At 37.0% G+C, this 17,447-nt stretch overlaps 1 protein-coding gene across 1 annotated transcript in view; it reads left to right on the forward strand.

Annotated features, from left to right (window-relative positions):
• Positions 1 to 17,447, forward strand: part of METTL25 (methyltransferase like 25) — a 72,293-nt gene that overhangs the window by 17,260 nt on the left and 37,586 nt on the right. Inside the window, exons 4-5 of the mRNA XM_060245142.1 lie at positions 13,101 to 13,739; positions 15,896 to 16,040. Coding sequence (XP_060101125.1) covers positions 13,101 to 13,739; positions 15,896 to 16,040 — 784 coding nt within the window. The remainder of the gene's footprint in view (positions 1 to 13,100; positions 13,740 to 15,895; positions 16,041 to 17,447) is intronic.

Consider the following 17,447-nt stretch of genomic DNA (forward strand, 5'->3'; position numbering starts at 1 on the left):
GGCTGGTTTATTTCTTTCTCAAAGGGAAAAAGGGTTCCATGAAAAAAGCCCAAAGGAAAAAAGTTCACAAAAAAAACCCAGGGTCATAAATGCTCACAGGAAAAAATGCCCACATGGAAAAAAGCCCACATGGAATGGTGCCCGTACCGAATGAAGCCCACGTGAAAAAATACCATTTAAAGAACCACATATATATTTATGGTGCTTTACATGGTATTTTTTCATGTTGGCTATTTTCTGTGTGGGCATTTTTCCATATGAGCTTTTTTCCTGTGAGTGTTTATGACCTTGTTTTTTCTTTGAGCTTTTTTCCTGTGGGCTTTTTTCCAGTTACCAGAAAAAAGCCCCATAAACAAAGTTGGAGATTTCACTCATTACCCCCTCCCCCCGCCAGCTCTGTCTCCTTCTCTGATACCCCCAATCAAAAAGGAGATGGCCCCTTTGGGTAACACAATACTTGTCTGTCTCCAGGGCAAGACCCATGAAAACTGCTGGCAGTTTCAAGCAGCTATGGCTAAGGAGAGTACCTTTGATGATGGATTAAATAGTTTCAGAGTCAGAACCATGGACAGAGTACAATTTAGAACTAAGGCTGGCCACTAAGGTAGCTTTCAATATTGCTCCAGCTTTAGTCAAGAGCCTGTTTGAGCTCTGGAATACTGCTGTACAGTGGTTTATGGCAGGGCCTGAGTATCTATCAAAACGTATTTTATAGTTAGGCTATTACTGCTTTGTCTTGAACTATGTGTTCTATTCCTTTGTCATTGCACCTTGGGGCATAGTATGGTGGTTTGATGAGGATTCTAGAGGCTGTAATGGCTTTTAGAGTGGAATCAGTGGCCTGAGTGTACTGGAAGAGAGACAGGAGACAGTGAGAGGGCATCACCATGAATGCATGCATAGGTGATACCATTTCTACTTTAGTGGAGGAATCTGAGTACATTCTCTAGTGTAACTCAAACTGATCTAGAGCAGATGGTACTGTTTCTTGGGACCCTTGGCATCTTTTAGCTTTTCTTATCTCTGAGAATCTTGAATATATATACTTTTTTAAAAAATCATTACTTAGGCAGAAGTTTTACAACAAAGAAGTAGAATCACAGGTGTAAATGTGATTTAGGACCTTTGTGTTCAGTTGTGATATGCAGGTTTTATTTGTTTGTTTTCAGATCAACCCTAAGAATTTCAGGGAAATAATCGCTTGTATTCTTTATGTGAGCCAGAATGGCATAGTGATTAGAGAGTTGGACTAAGAACTGAGAGGTGCAGGTTCAAATCCTATGCTCCTAGTTAGTATGTGTGTGAACCATGTGCTGAAACAAATAGCAGATTGGTTTGCAGCTAAATGGAGCCTTCTATAATTTAACAGCACATTTCAAAACCTGCGGTCATGTAGTCTCCATGCTTTTTTGCACTACAGAATTGTGTCTGCTTCAACAAAAGGAAACAGACTTCTCCACTGTGTACACGTGCAAGAATATTAATCCAGTCACTAATTGAAGATTAAGGTTATAATTTTATGCACACATTTGAAAGTAAATTCCTATGAATAAAAGTGAAAGAGAAAGTAAGTATTCTATTTGGCTGCTAGAGTAAAAGATCTTCAAAATGGAACTCACTGAAAACTCAGGTAGTTCAGCATTTCCCATGTGGGTTCTGTGAATAATTTGTGAGATACAGGATGGTCTCTCATGTACTCTCCTTGTCAGAGTACAGTTTAGTAATGCAATGAAGCAGCTGAATGAGAGGGAAAGGGGAGTTGGGGTATAAAAGATTATTTTTGTGAGAAGGAGGGGTAGTTGAGTGGCCCTGCCTTTTCTTACAGCTGACCATAATAATAATAATAATAATAAATTTGATTTGTATCCCGCCCTCCCCGCCTCGGCAGGCTCAGGGCGGCTAACAACATTTCTTAATAACATACAGTAATAATAAAACCTTTAAATTTAACAATATAAAACATTATTTAACAACATTAAAAACCAGTCAATACAATTAGATAGTTTAGTCTGACAGTGCTGGTGATGTTTGACGCTAGTTCTGCCAGTTTATACACAGCGGTCTAGGTCTTTAAGCCGCATTGACAATGAATGGATGTCATGCATAGTAAGACTGTCATCATCCAAACCCGGGGATTCAGTTTGGAATCAAAAAAGGACACGAGCAGGATAGTAGCTGGCATTCATTGAACAAACTATATTTTGTTGTATATGTCCGATAGATGTTTGCAACAAGCTGTGGTTTAATTGAACCACATTTTGAGCTATTGTGGAATTAGAAAGCACTGTACAGTTTGGCTTCTGCAGACTCCTCCCAGAAGACAGATCATGTTGTTGCCTTCAGCTGTTCCACTCCTGGTAGCATCTGCACCTTTCTGTCATGTGGTGAAGATGAATCACAGGCTTAGATGCAACTTTCCTCGATGAAGAAGAGATTACATTTATACCTTGCACTTCACTTGGAGTCTCAGAAAAGTTTACATATCTCCTTTCCCTAACAGACACCCTGTGAGGTAGGTGGGGCTGAGAGATCTCTATGAGAACTGCTCTTGAGAGGAACAGCTCTGAGAGAATTATGACTGACCCAAGGTCACCCAGCAGCTGCATGTGGAGGCGTGCAGAATCAAACCCCGTTCTCCCACATTAGAGTCCACATATTTAATCACGACACCAAACTGGCTCTCTGTGGGATAGGTATCAGCATGATATGTAAGTATGCATTCCACATTACCTATGTGGGCAGATGTTGCTTCCGTTACTGGGAATAACACAGAAACTGCAAAATGATGATAGGCTTTTCCCGATGGGCAACATATACATGCATCTTTATACATATGACTTGAAAGTCCTCTGGTAAGCCTTCTTGCCTCAGTGATTGAATAAGTCACAAGTAGTTCAATGTTTTTGCATTGTGATGTTTTCCACTAGTAGGAAAACTTGATTTCTATTTAGGAAACATCAGTTAATCTTTCTTTCTCTGCAGGGGATAAAACAGCAGGGACGCGCTCTTGCAGATTTTTTTCCTGTTCTTTTTTTCTTTACATTTCAGAAGCCTAAGCATGTATAAATTCATATTAGCAAACATTCATTTGTACTTTACTAAGCTTTTTGGAACCTGGAACAAGTATCTAGGATCTGCTTAATTTTAAAAGCAAGTGATATAGATAAACCTTAATTTTAAAAGGTGGATTCTTACAAGGCTATTTGAATTAGAATGTGAGACGAAAGACTGAAGACTCAGTCCTTGTATATTATTTCATTCTTGAAGTTTATAATAATAAACCATAACATTCCTTTTTTCCAAAATAATTTTTAAAAACATTCTTTGATATCAGTTGAACAGACAGGGTTTTTTTTTTTAAGGACTGAAGATTTATTGCCACTTAAAGAGCTTAGCCTGGTTGCATACATGTTTTTTGTCTTGTTGCTTTCAAAAACAGTGTTTGGCCATAATGCTTAACCCAATAAAACTTTCATTATGTCTTGGAAATTTCATTTTAATAGTTTATACTTGGCATTGCTTTTCCAAGTTGAGTCAGTGGTATGTCAGCAGGGATTAGCTTTTTCCAGTATGTTTTATTTCAGTGTGCTTAACATAACTTTCACTGCTCTTTTCAAAAGTGAACACAAATATTCATTACATATGTATGGTGTGGATGTTTTTCCCCCTTTGATTAAAAAGTCAATAAAAGTAGTTTGCCAAGGTAATACTGGCAAGTTGATAGCCACTAGATGTCAGTAGAGCAAAGCAGAGCCAATTTGACTTTCAAGCCTATACTTAGCTTGATGCACAGGACTCCGAGCAGCATAAAACACAGTGATGAAAAGGCTGAAAGAAGAGAAATACTATAAACTGCATTAATATATGATGGCACATTTTCATTAGTATTTGGAGAACGATTTCAGGAATTAGCTTTAGATCAAGATGACCACATTAGTCTGTCCATAGCAGTAGAAAAAAGCAAGAGCCCAGTAACTCCTCAAAGTTTAGCAAGATTGGTGGCAGGGTATGAGTTTTTGTGAGTCACTGCTCACTTCTTTGGAGTCACTGCTCACTTCTTCACTTTTCCTTTTATCTTTGTTTGGGGAAATGCTCACATTGGGTATTATGGGATCAGTCACCTTGCCCTTTGTTACTAGGATTCATGTTTGTTAATGATATATTATGGTCTTAGATCTTTTTAATGGATATTTTATGGAATCTAATGTGATTGTTTTATATTTTGTTGTACTTTTTCTTTATGTTGTTTGCTATGGCTTTGAGCTAATGCAATAAACTTGACTTGACTTGCTTTCATACCTGAAACAATTTAATGGTATCTCACTTTGCTGTCCTTTTTTTTTATGTGTATTTTGAAATTGAGTGTTGTGAGAAAAATGGGTTATAGGTAAATAATTATTATTTTTATCATTTGAACCAAAACAGTTTTATCTCTAAGGCTTCTCAGACTAATGTTGTTCTTGATACTGAAATTAGGGCTTATTTAGATCCAGGGATTGTTTTTAATAACACAAAAATGGATGTTTTATATGACTTTCTGAACAGTCAAAACATGTTAGCTGCACTTAGAGGATATGTGCAGTGTATGAAGTTTTAAAATGTATGAAAAAATGGCTGCATTTGTGGACTGTTTAACTTGCTCTTGATTATTTAGTAGGGTTATGGTGGTTTTAATTAACCAATGGCAACAAGAAACTAGAACTCTGCCCATTATATGGGCAGATTGTTAACAGTCATTCAAGCAGATTGCTAATAGTAACTTCTCAGTGAAAGGGAAGTACTGGGGCAGAAGTATTAACTTATTGGCAGAGAGGGGATTTTCTAAGTGAAGAATGCAGTTTTAACCATCAAGGCCTTGAAAGTTTGGAAATGGGTATTGCATCTCCAAGTAAGAGAAAAACAAGTAAATGAGATACCCTGAACCATTTCAGGCAGTACTTTGCTCTTAGGATGTGACCCAGGGAGAGATCAGGATTGGCTCCAGGCTCATTTCTTTCCTTCTGTACCTTCTCAGTGAGTGAATGAACTGACAGATCTGGAGAACTGGTGTAGCATAAGAACAAAAAAGTGTTAGCTGTTTTCAGGGAAGGGTGCAATTCAGATCCCACGTTGGCTGTTGGCTCACCTTGTATCTTGAGGCAAGCCTCTGTTTTCTCTGCATGGTCTCCCTACCTGCAGAACTGACATACTTTACAGGTGGTCATAAGAGTTACTGAGTCTGGCTTCCTGGTTTGGGTCATGGAGGAGTGAGCTGCTTCTCAGGAGAGGAGCAGACCAGAGCCTCTGTTCGGGGCAGAGAAGGTGATCCTAACACCTGCTGCCTACTTCTCCCAGGCAGGGAGAAGGCCAAGACATGCATATTAAATTCTGAGGGGATTTACTTTGGCTGACGAGGAATTCCAGTGGGGTTCCTTTTTGGCTTTGAAGAGTTCCCAGAGAAGGATTACATTCCAATGTCTACAGAGGACTTCTGGGGTCATTAAATTGACTTAAATTCACCAGGATTCAAAGCTTCTTTGGAACTGTTTAACATCTATCTTTGAAGAGAACGGTGTTCAAAAGGATAGCGACTTTAAAGGTAAAAGATCTTTATCTATCACTCCGGGCCTAAAATAAGACTTATTTGAAATAAAGACAAGGGTCTGGATCCAAATACGTTATTTTAAAGTAAAAAAGATAAAGGAGGGGGTAAATTTGGGACTAATGAAGTTTGAGAAACAAGGTTAAAAGAGGAAAAACAACTTCTGTTTTGAATACCTGTGATCGGGCCAGACAAGGAAGTAGCCATTAAGAGAAGGGAAAACTGCCATTAAGAGAAGGGAAAACTTCAAGCCTCCTAGCCCTCTCTTGGACCATAAATCATAGAGAAGTACTGGCGGCCATTAAAAGAAGGTCAAAAGTTTAAAAAAAATTAAAAGAAAACGGGACTTTAAAAAATAGTGGAGCCGGCAGAAATCATCATTAAAAGGTGAAATCTATTAGATTATATGCTTTGAACTAATTTTGGAGCACTCCAGGAGAAAAAGGAAATTTTTTTTAAAAGGGGGCAGAAAAGCCACGGACACCATTTTGAAGAAAATACTATCTCGACTTAGGAGCTTCTGGGAATGGTGATTTTGGGCTCATCTAAAAGGGCATGCTTTAATCTGTACGACTGTGTAACTGAAATTCAATGTGGTGATGGCAACCTCAGAGGCTATTTTAGCAATGGGCAGGCAGTGATGTCTGTGCATAAATCAGGAGCAAAGCAGATTCGTACGAGGGCTAGGTCACTTGAAGAAGCAAAAATGGCTAAATGACAGGAGGCAATAGAAGCCATGGAGGCAAGACTGGCAAAAGTAATAAAAGATTCAATAACAGAGAGTAAGAAAGAATAAAAAAAAACATTGAATCCAGTGCAGAGGCGGTTAAGAAAGAAATAAAAAAAATTGAGGATCTCAGGAAAGACTCCCAAGCAGCGTTAAAGAAAGGTAGAAGGTAGAAGAAGGAGGTAGAAGAAAAGGTGAAAGACTCAAGGATTGATACAGTGGATTCCACTATAAAAAATGCAGGAGAAAGCAGTACCACAAGAATGTAAACTAATGGAAAATCAGATACGTTTGAGAGGGGTACCTGAATCTGTTGAGACTGATTTAAGGACATATATAATAAGAATCATTGCTGAGTTTTTGGGGGATGACCCTGATGAAACCAGTTATTTTTATGACTATATCTACAGGGTTGACTCAGACTATGCCAGAAAAAAACAAATTACCAAGAGATGTGGTAGTAATATTTGTGTCAAGAGATATGGTGGGAAAGATTCTAAGTAAACAATTTGAAAATACACTGGAGGTGGATGGCAGTAGTGTAAGAATCATGAAAGAATTGCCAAGAAAAGTCATAAATGACAGGAGACTGTATAAAAAATTGACTGAAAAGCTGAGAGAAAATGAAATGAGATATAGATGGATACTTCCAGAGGGTTTAAGTTTTGAATACAAAGGAAAGAGATTTACAATTACAAGCAGTTAAGAAATGACGAAGTTTTTGGATGAATATAAGAAATTTGGAGCTACAGAATAAAAATAAAAAATCATGATGGATTACAAATTAATACCTTGGAATGTAAATGGACTAAATTCACCACAAAAAAGAAGGGCAACTTTTCATTGGATTAGGAAACAAAAATGTAATATAATTTGCCTACTAGAAGTACACATTAAACAAATGGATTACAATTTTTTATGGAATAAACAACTGGGCCTGGAATTTTGTTCATTGGCTAAGGAGAAAAAAAAAGGGGGTGTTGTTTTTTATGTTAAACAAGTATTAGACTCAAAATTGATTTTTAAGGATGATAATGGTAGATATATTGCGGTGGAAGTGATGCTTTGAAATTCCTTTAGCTGTCAACTGTGACATCCTTAAAATATGCTAGATGATACCTTACCACCTTTTTTTTTCCTATAGGAGGCAATCTAAAGATAGCTATTCAAATTTGGCAGGCATTTGCTTTGCCAAATTTTGTATCCAACACAATAGGGTCTGGTTAAATGGTTTGGAAAGATTTTCTCATTCGGGGGATTTTACGTTCATTTCTAAGAAAGGTTTCAGTATAATTGATTATATTACTGTCCCTTTCTCACTAGAATTTTACATAAAAGATTTCTGTATATGTGATCTCATTATTAGTGATCACCTTCCATTTATCTTGATCCTTCATACAGAGTCTTCCCCAGACTCTTCCCTTAATCCCTCTATACACTTGTTGGAGTCTACGTCCTTACCAAAAATCTGCTGGAATAGTCAGACTAAAAAGCAGCTCAGTTACTTTAAATTCTCATTCCCTTTTGAATCTTAGAAGGGTTTTAACCACCGCAACGAATTCTTCAGTGCTAACAATAGCCTATGATTCTCTAGTATGTAACATTCTTAGTTCACTAAATGTTAAACCTAAAAATGTAAAAAAGGAAAGAAACATAAAATCTCTGCAGCCCTGGTTTGATGAAGAATGTAGAGCCGTTAAAACTCTGTTGCGTAACACCTACAGATGTTACTGTGACTCTGGGGCTTTGTCTTTACCATCAGAGTACTTTGATCTTAAAAATCAGCTGTCCCAGGTTATTATAAGCAAAAAGAATGATTATGTTAAACTTCAAGGGGAGGAGCTATACCAGGCCATAATCTTAAAGAACTCTAAAAAATTCTGGTCTATTGTATCAGGTGCCCATAGAGTTGATGCCCCTTCTATGTCTGCCATTTCCCCCAATGTCTGGTACCAATATTTCTTCTCTATGTTCTCCCAAAGTAAACTATATGGTGGAAGTGATGTTGAACTACAAAAGAACTTTGTTATTGGGATTGTATGCCCCAAATGGAGCAAAAGACTCTTTCTTTAAAGACATTATGCAACAATTAGACCAAGTAACATATGAGCAAATCATGATAATGGGAGATTTTAATGGAACCGTTAAAAATATTTTGGATAGATCTGGGGGAAAAAATGAAGGAAAACTACCAAAGTCATTTTTGTTTTATTTAGTGAAACAAGAAAGTCTGGAAGCTATATGGCGGGAACTTAACCCCAAAGAACGCGATTATACTTTCTTTTCAGCAAGGCATAATTCTTTCTCAAGAATTGATATGTTATGGATTGCAAAAGATCTTGGACATAACAAAAAAAAATAGAGATTCTTCCTTAAATAGGGGCAGACCACAATCCATTAATGTGGTCTGCAAAACCCGTGAAAAAGACCCTCAGATGGCGGATAAATGAAGATTTGCTACAGAAAAAGGAAGTAGTGGTGTCTCTGGAAAAGGAGACTAAATTTTTATTTCAAATAAATGAAAAAGAGGACATTCAGTTTCAAACTGTGTGGGACGCATATAAAGCGGTAATGAGGGGCATCCTAATTACACTGAACAATAAAGATAAAGAACCAAAGACAAATGCTGGATATTCAAAAAGAGATTGGAAAAAAGGAGAAGGAGCTTAAAAAGAGACCTAGGGAAAAGAAAATTATAAGGGAGATTACAATACTACAAAGTCAATTGAGACATTTGTTAAACAAAGAAGTGGAATGGAATTTAAAAAGACTTCAACAGAAATCTTTTGAAGGGGCGAATAAGCCTGGAAAATACTTGGCCTGGCAAATGAAAAAAAAGGGGGGAGAATAAAGTTATAAATAAAATTGTATCGGGAGGTAAGGACATTGTTGCCCAAGAAGGAATTAAAAGAGAATTTTATAAATATTATGCCAAGTTGTTTAAATGTCAAAAGGCGGATAAGGGACAAATAAACGCATATTTAGAGAAAATCAAAGTAAACCCCTTAACAGGAAATATGGAGAAGGTTTTAAATGAACCAATTGAAAAAGAAGAAATAGAAGCGGCAATTAATTCAATGAAATTAGGGAAGGCACCTGGTCCAGACGGTTTTACAGCAAAATTTTACAAAGTCCTCGCGGAGGCGCTATTACCAAAACTTCAGAAATTGATGAATATTATAAGAATAGAGGGAGAAATACCTAATACATGGAAAGAAGCAGTAATTTCATTGATACCGAAAGAAGACAGACACCCCACGAATGTAAAAAATTATAGACCAATTTCATTACTTAACAACGACTATAAAATATATGCTAGAATTTTAGCAGAACACCTTAAACAGCATTTGAATAATTTTATTAAAGAAGAGCAAGCAGGATTTCTTCCCAGGAGTTATAGACATTATTGAATATTATGAGAAACATCCTGAAAAAGAAGTAGTATTATTTTTTGCAGACGCAGAGAAAACATTTGATAATGTGAATTGGGAGTTTATGCTTGCAGTGATGGAGAAACTGAGATTGGGAGAAGATTTTATAAGAATGGTGAAAGCAATATATACTGAACAACAAGCAAGACTCTGTATAAATTCAGAGTTGACAGAAAAAATGATAATTAGTAAAGGAACAAGACAAGGTTGCCCTCTATCTCCATGGATATTTATAATGACTTTAGAGGTTTTGCTTATGCAAATTCAAGAAGATAAAGAGATAGAGGGACTGAAATTGAGAGGTTTTTCTTATAAATACAGAGCATTTGCAGATGATGTAATGTTTATAAATGAAAATCCCACTCATGTAGAAGAAGATTGGATTTATATTCCGCCCTCCACTCCGAAGAGTCTCAGAGCGGCTCACAATCTCCTTTACCTTCCTCCCCCAGAACAGACACCCTGTGAGGTGGGTGGGGCTGCAGAGGGCTCTCACAGCAGCTGCCCTTTCAAGGACAACCTCTGCCAGAGCTATGGCTGACCCAAGGCCATTCTTGCAGGTGCAAGTGGAAGAGTGGGGAATCAAACCCGGTTCTCCCAGATAAGAGTCCACATATTTAACCACTATACCAAACTGGCTCTCCATTATGTAGCACCATTATGGCTTTGTAAGATACAAGAATATGGAGAATTGGCAGGTTTTTATATAAACAAGAATCAAAAATTTTGTGCAAAAACATGCCAACGAGTAAACAGAAAGAACTACAAAGCTTAACGGAATGTGAAGTTACCTCCAAAGTAAAATATCTAGGTGTGGAAATCACAACAAAAAATGTTGACTTGTATAAAAATAACTATGAAAAGCTTTGGCATAAGATTGATGGAGATCTGATAAAATGGAACAAACTGAACTTGTCTATACTGGGCAGAATTTCTGCAATAAAAATGAATGTTTTACCAAGAATTATGTTCCTGTTTCAAACAATTCCAATAGTGAAAGATAATAAACAATTTAATAAATGGCAAAGGAAAATTTCAGAATTTGTATGGACCGGGAAAAAAACAAGAATTAAAATGAAAATTTTGACTGATGCAAAAGAAAAGGGAGGCTTCCAACTGCCTGATTTAAAGTTGTACCATGATGCATTATGTTTGGTGTGGATCAAGGAATGGATGACGTTATTAAATAGAAAACTATTAGCACTAGAAGGTCATGGAAATGTCTTTGGTTTGCATGCATATATGTGTTATGGGAAAAGTAAGATGGATGGTTTTTTCTCGCATCACTATATAAGAAGCAATTTGTTAGATACCTGGTCAAAATATAAAAGATATGGGGATGAGAGGAAACCGCATTGGATTGTGCCAGCAGAAGTAATAAAACTATATTCAGATATTAAAGAAGAGAAGTGGTTATCATATAAACAACTTTTAAAAATACATGGAGGAAAGGTGGAATTAAAATCAGCTAAAGAACTACAATACAAATATAATTGGTTTCAATTGCAACAAATTAAGAGTTTGCTTGAACAGGACATTAAAAATGATGGAATAAGACAAGAACAAATAAAATTGGAGAGAATGCTGTTCGGCGATAACGAAAAATTGATTTCAAGAACGTACACATTATTATTGAAATGGTCTACGGAAGAAGAAGTAGTTAAATCTCAAATGATAAAATGGGCGATAAATATAAATAAGGAAATACAGATGGAGTCATGGGAGTACTTATGGAAGAACTCTATGAAGATATCGACATGTTATAATATTAAAAAAAAACCTGTTTCAAAATGTTATATAGGTGGTATATGACACCTAAGAAATTGGTAAAAGTGAACAATCAGGTGTCAGAGAGATGTTGGAAATGTAAAAAACATGAAGGATCTTTCTACCATATGTGGTGAACTTGTGAAAAGGCAAAACAATTTTGGCAAATGATTCAGCAAGAGATTTCAAAAATTTTGGGTTATGACATTAAGAAGGCACCAGACATCTTTTTGTTGGGATTACAAATGGAAAAATTTCCGAAACAAGATAGAACGATAATTTGGTACATGCTTTCAGCTGCACAGACATTATATGCGCAGATGTGGAGGCAAAATAAAATACCAGAAAAGTGGGACTGGATTCTAAAAGTTATGCATTGGAGTGAAATGGACAAGCTTACAAGAATCTTAAAAGAATATGATTTAGAGAAATTGAGTGGGGAAAATTTAAAAAATATGTTGAAAAGCAATGGAAGGTAAAATACTTGGTGATTTTTGATAACAGTTGAACTTTTGAGGAATAATAAACGGACTGAAGTCAAAAAACAAGACTATATGAACATATCTTTTTCAACCTTTTTTTGATAAGGACTAAAAGATTATAATGAACATGGATTATAACTAACACATGTTTTTTTTCTTTTCTTGTTTTAAGATTTTTTATTTGTTTTTATTATAAAGGTTCTTTAATTGATAAAATTACCTTTTATTTTTTTAGCAATTTAATTAAAATACACCTTTGGGGGTCATGAAAAGGGGGGGGAGAAAAATGCAATGCATTTGTATTAACTTTTTAATAATAGGTGATATTATTACAATATATTGCAGAACAATAAAATTGGTTTAAACAAAAAAAAATAAGAGTTACTGAGTCTGAGATGATATCTATGCAGGTCTAGGAACAGTGGGAATGTGCTGTGTACATTCTGAACAGCAGTTACTGTTATTCTGTGTTTCTTTTGCCATGAGGCTCTCTTTTTTCCCACTTCTCCCTGCAGTGAATGGGGTAGTGAGAGGGAACATACGAACCTTGGCCCTGTTTCTGATCTTAGCCCAGACTGAATCCAAAGAGTGGAGTGTCTCCTGAACCGCCTCTCCAGTAGTACAAAATTAAGTAGTAGCCTAAGCTAAAACATTCAAGTTTTTGAACTGTCATAAGACACTGGACAGGATGGACTGCATCTCTGTTTTATGGTTCTATCTTTATAGACATCTCAGTATGTTACTCTTTTATAAAGGAAATTACAGACAGATTATAACATTGCTTCCAGGTGCATTTACATAATTTGAAATTCCTGATGGTATCTTATGTGCTTTGAAACATTATTAATAATATGGTGCAATATGGCCTAGATATCACTTTGCTACACCAATCTCCCAACATAGCTACCTTTCAACTAACGCATTTAAAATTATTGCAATTCTGGAGTGAGTTTTAACCTAATTGCTTGTATGAAAAATAGGAAGGGAAACATCAGTATATTAAGTATATTATATGATCCATATGTTTATTGTAATTACACTGCTAATGGTTGCTATTTTTCTAATAGGAGTATTTGCTACTTTTTGATTCTTGTTGTTATCCACACTTCTAGGTGATTGACCTGGGCTCTGGAAAAGGCTACTTGAGCTCCTTCTTGTCAATGCAATATAATCTGAAGGTTTATGGAATTGATTCTTCAAATACAAACACCCACGGAGCTAATGAAAGGAACAAGAAATTGAAAAAACACTGGAGAGCCTATCAAAGTCAAGCAAGAGCAAATGTCAGAGGCCAAGTGTTGGAAAAAGAAAAAGAAAGACCAGAGCAAGATAAAGAGAAATGTAAAGCAAATATCAATGAACAGCTCTTAAGTACTAATAACAGTCTTCTAAGGCAGACCCTTGTGGCTACTCCAGATGCTATTCTTTTTGAAACAGCTGATGTTTACACAGACTCCAATACATCTATTACTAGCAAACAACATGTACTTTCCTCTGGGGCTCAGCTGCAGCTCGATGAGAACAACATTTCAGAAAATGTGTTTCTAAATATTTTGCCTGGTGACGCTGTGGAAGTGGACAGTTCACACAAAAGTAAATGCAGGGAGCTCTGTGAAGAGGAGAAAGAACAAAGGAAGATGGCATCTCTTAAAGCCAAAGCAAGCAGGTCAAAGGAAGCCAACATATATTCTCCATTAACGTCCTATATCACTGCAGAAACAGAGCTAAGTGATATTGTTGCAGATCTGGAGGTTATTGAATTTGTTATCCTAGTTCATACTTACTAAAATTTGATGCTTGAAATCTTTACTTTATTCTACTGCTTCTCTCAGCCAAGTTTGAAGCCTTCCAGCCTAAGGAGCCTTCCTTTGGTGAACATGACTCTTCCTGCAGCAAAAGATTCACTTCCATCAGGGGAAGGCTCCTTACACTAGAGGAATGTTTCAAGCTTTGTTAAGAAAAACAAGTGTATGAGTTTTGAATTCATGAATCAAATCTCTGTAACATTTGCTTTTCTTAAACAGCATGGTGTAAATGAAAACACGGAGAATGTTTTGAAATGACACCATTAGAAATAGCATGCTAAATGTCATCTCATACATACAGGTTCAGTTAAGTGGTATGTTACATAAAGCATTTCTCTTACTCACTGTTCTCTGTTTTTGAAAAAGTATTGAACACTTCAGCCTATATATAAAGCAGGATTCTTTCAGGCTTCAGAAACCTATTTTGAGTAAACTTGCCCTTTGTTTAAATTTCTGTTGTTTCCAAAATGTCTCTATTATTTCATTTTAGCCATGCATATAGGATTACATTACAATATGCAAATTTTAATCTTAAAATATATGTTTCCTTTGTTGTTACCTTTAATACCAGTAGTATCCAACTTTTTTCATGGTAATGTAAGCCAAAGAGGCATCTAGTTAAGGTTAGGCAGAAGCAAGAGGAAAACCAATAGGATGCAAGGTTAACCAATGAGGTCCTCAATGAAGTCATTAGTAGGAGGAGAGGAGTCAGCTGGGCACTCCAGCTGCATCCAGTTCTAGCTGAGAGCATTCAGTTCTAGCTGAGAATACCTTTTCCTCCAGGTGCTCTTAGTGGTGCCATCAGGAAGAGCAGAAAGCAGCCAGGCATCCATTATCTGTGCCTAGATTGAAACATCTGAGAATATTTTTTTTCCCTACCAGCTGCCATCTTTGAGGCTACTAGAGGCAAGGCAGTAAGCAGGTCACCCTTCCATCATGCCTCTGTTGAGCTCAGCTGAGAATATCTTGCCCAAGAAACATTTTCAAGTGCATTTTGAGTTGCATAAGCAGCTTTGGGACCTTGAAAAGTAGGCTAAAACAAGCTCGGGATGAGCAAAACACGCAGGGCAGGGAATTCTTATCACTCCACAATGGACCCAGCCTCTTCTCTCTTTTCAAGCTATCCTCCATTTTCCTTTCTATCTTCTAGGCTTCTCCTCCCAAATGTTTTCTGTTCTCTCTTTGTAGTCTTTTGTCTAAACCCCTGTGCAAATGTTGAATTTGCTGAAATTTCATTATGATCCAAAAGAAAAATCAGAATCAGAAGTTGTGAATCGTTGACCCCCAAACCTGAATAAAGAAAGAAAAGCTTGTGATTTCCCCACCCCCATCTCAAGAATGTATTATATACCGATTAAATGGCATTTACTGATTTGGGTCACTTTGTCCTATAGCCCCTTGTTTGGTTGGAATCATAGAATCTTAAGGGACCTCCAGGGTCATCTAGTCCATTTAGTCTAGAAGGAGAGCCCACCACCTCCCAAGGAAGCTTGTTCCACTGAGGAACCACTCTGACTGTCAGGAAGTTCTTCCTAATGTTGAGCTGGAAATTCTTTTGATGTAATTTCAACCTATTGGTTCTAGTCTTACCTTCTGGGTAAACAGAAAACAATTCTGCACCATCCTCTATATGACAGCCCTTAAGGTACTTGAAAATGGTGATCTCTTTAATAAATCATACAAAGCTGGAACATTCCCACCCTCTCCATCACCATTGTGCATATTTCTTTGCCCCTTCCTACTTAATCCAAAGTGACTTTAATGCTTATTGATTTATAGGGAGGAGTGAGGTGAAGGAAAAATTCTGATGATGATGGCATGTTCCCTCTAAGCTGCAGAGTCTTGTGAGCAAAAATTCTACTTTATGAGCTACTGGCATTAAAGTTGTGAGCTACTGCATAAATTATTGTGCTCTGCGGTCATCCTTCCTGAGCTAAGACAAAAATGTGTGAGCTGGAGGCTAAAAATCTGTGAGCTAGCTCACGCTGACTCAGTTTAGAGAGAACACTGGATGACACACATTATTAGTGCTTGGTGTATCATGTGCCTTACTTCTAAATTCTGTTGGGGTTTTTTTGGGGGGGGGGTCTTCCTTATTTTAGGACTGCATAATGGTAGGTCTACACACATGTGGTGATCTTGCGCCAAGCACTCTCCGGATTTTTACTGCTCAACCTGAGATTAAGGCAGTTTGCAGTGTGGGCTGCTGCTACCATCTTCTGTCAGAGGAACTTGAAAATGAGAAAGGTACAACAAAATTTCTTCTATTCCAGATAAGTAGCCAGTGTGATTTTTAAAAATCGTTATTTAACAAATAGCTTTTATTCTTTTCGTGGAGTCATTTCTTGCTGGTTTTAATTACACTTTGTTGAAGGTTTTCTTCTGAATGCCCTGTGGCTTTCCTGTTCTGCCACTCCTTTCAATATCTGTACTGATTGTAGGCCTATTAATGGAGAATGCTTTCATGTGGTTATAAAAACAGCTGCCTTCACTCTGTTTCAGTTAGAAATATGTGTTTCGCTCATCATTATATTTTCAGCCTTATAAAATTTATATCAGATTTTGCCCTTGGCAGTGTACATATAACAGCAGAACACTAATTTATGATACAGTTAAATGCATATGTATGTCTTTGAGAACATTTTGGTCTCATATGGTCATTCCTTTAGAAACCAGCTACTTAAATTTAGAGAGGGGCATTTTGAGGCTAGCACTAGAAGATTATACCTGCAATCTGCATATTACTTATAGTGGTTTAGCACCATAGGAACCAGGTGAGCATAAATATATGTACATCAGTTTATAGGGGAGCAAATGTAATGTTTCAAATAATTTAATTCTAGGAAAGTGTTCATATCATGGGTTTGTGAGGAAGAAGTTCACCATTTGCTCTTAACAGTCTTTCAGAATCAAACTCAGCCCTATTTGGTTAGATTACTCCCAGGAAAGTGGTCTTACACTTGCACTGTAAATCATTATACTCTCAGACATACTACATAGGACCATAAGTATAAATTCCAGAAATGTTAATATGTTGCAGCAAAACTAAGAATGAACTCTGTGGCACCTTCAATGTTACCACATTCATTACAGCATAAACTTTCATGGTTTACCACCTACTTTATTAAATATGTTGTGCAGTCAAGAAGAAGATGAAGAAGAAGAAGATATTGGATTTATATCCCGCCCTCCACTCCGAAGAGTCTCAGAGCGGCTCACAATCTCCTTTACCTTCCCCCCCCCACAACAGACACCCTGTGAGGTGGGTGGGGCTGGAGAGGGCTCTCACAGCAGCTGCCCTTTCAAGGACAACCTCTGCCAGAGCTATGGCTGACCCAAGGCCATGCTAGCAGGTGCAAGTGGAGGAGTGGGGAATCAAACCCGGTTCTCCCAGATAAGAGTCCGCACACTTAACCACTACACCAAACTGGCTCTAACTGGCAAGAGTTTGGGCCACAGTAAATGTATTAGTCTTTGGAAGGTTCCATAAATGTAAAGGAAACAAAGACTGAAACAAACATTACAACCATGTTGTGGCAATGCTTATATTAGCAATCAAGTAGCAAAATATAAGACAGATATATCCATGAAATCAAGGCAGTAAAATTGGCAGTATAGAATCATAGAATCATAGAGTTGGAAGGAATCTCCAGG

Source organism: Heteronotia binoei, chromosome 8 (genome assembly GCF_032191835.1).
Source record: "Heteronotia binoei isolate CCM8104 ecotype False Entrance Well chromosome 8, APGP_CSIRO_Hbin_v1, whole genome shotgun sequence".
NCBI lineage: Eukaryota > Metazoa > Chordata > Lepidosauria > Squamata > Gekkonidae > Heteronotia > Heteronotia binoei.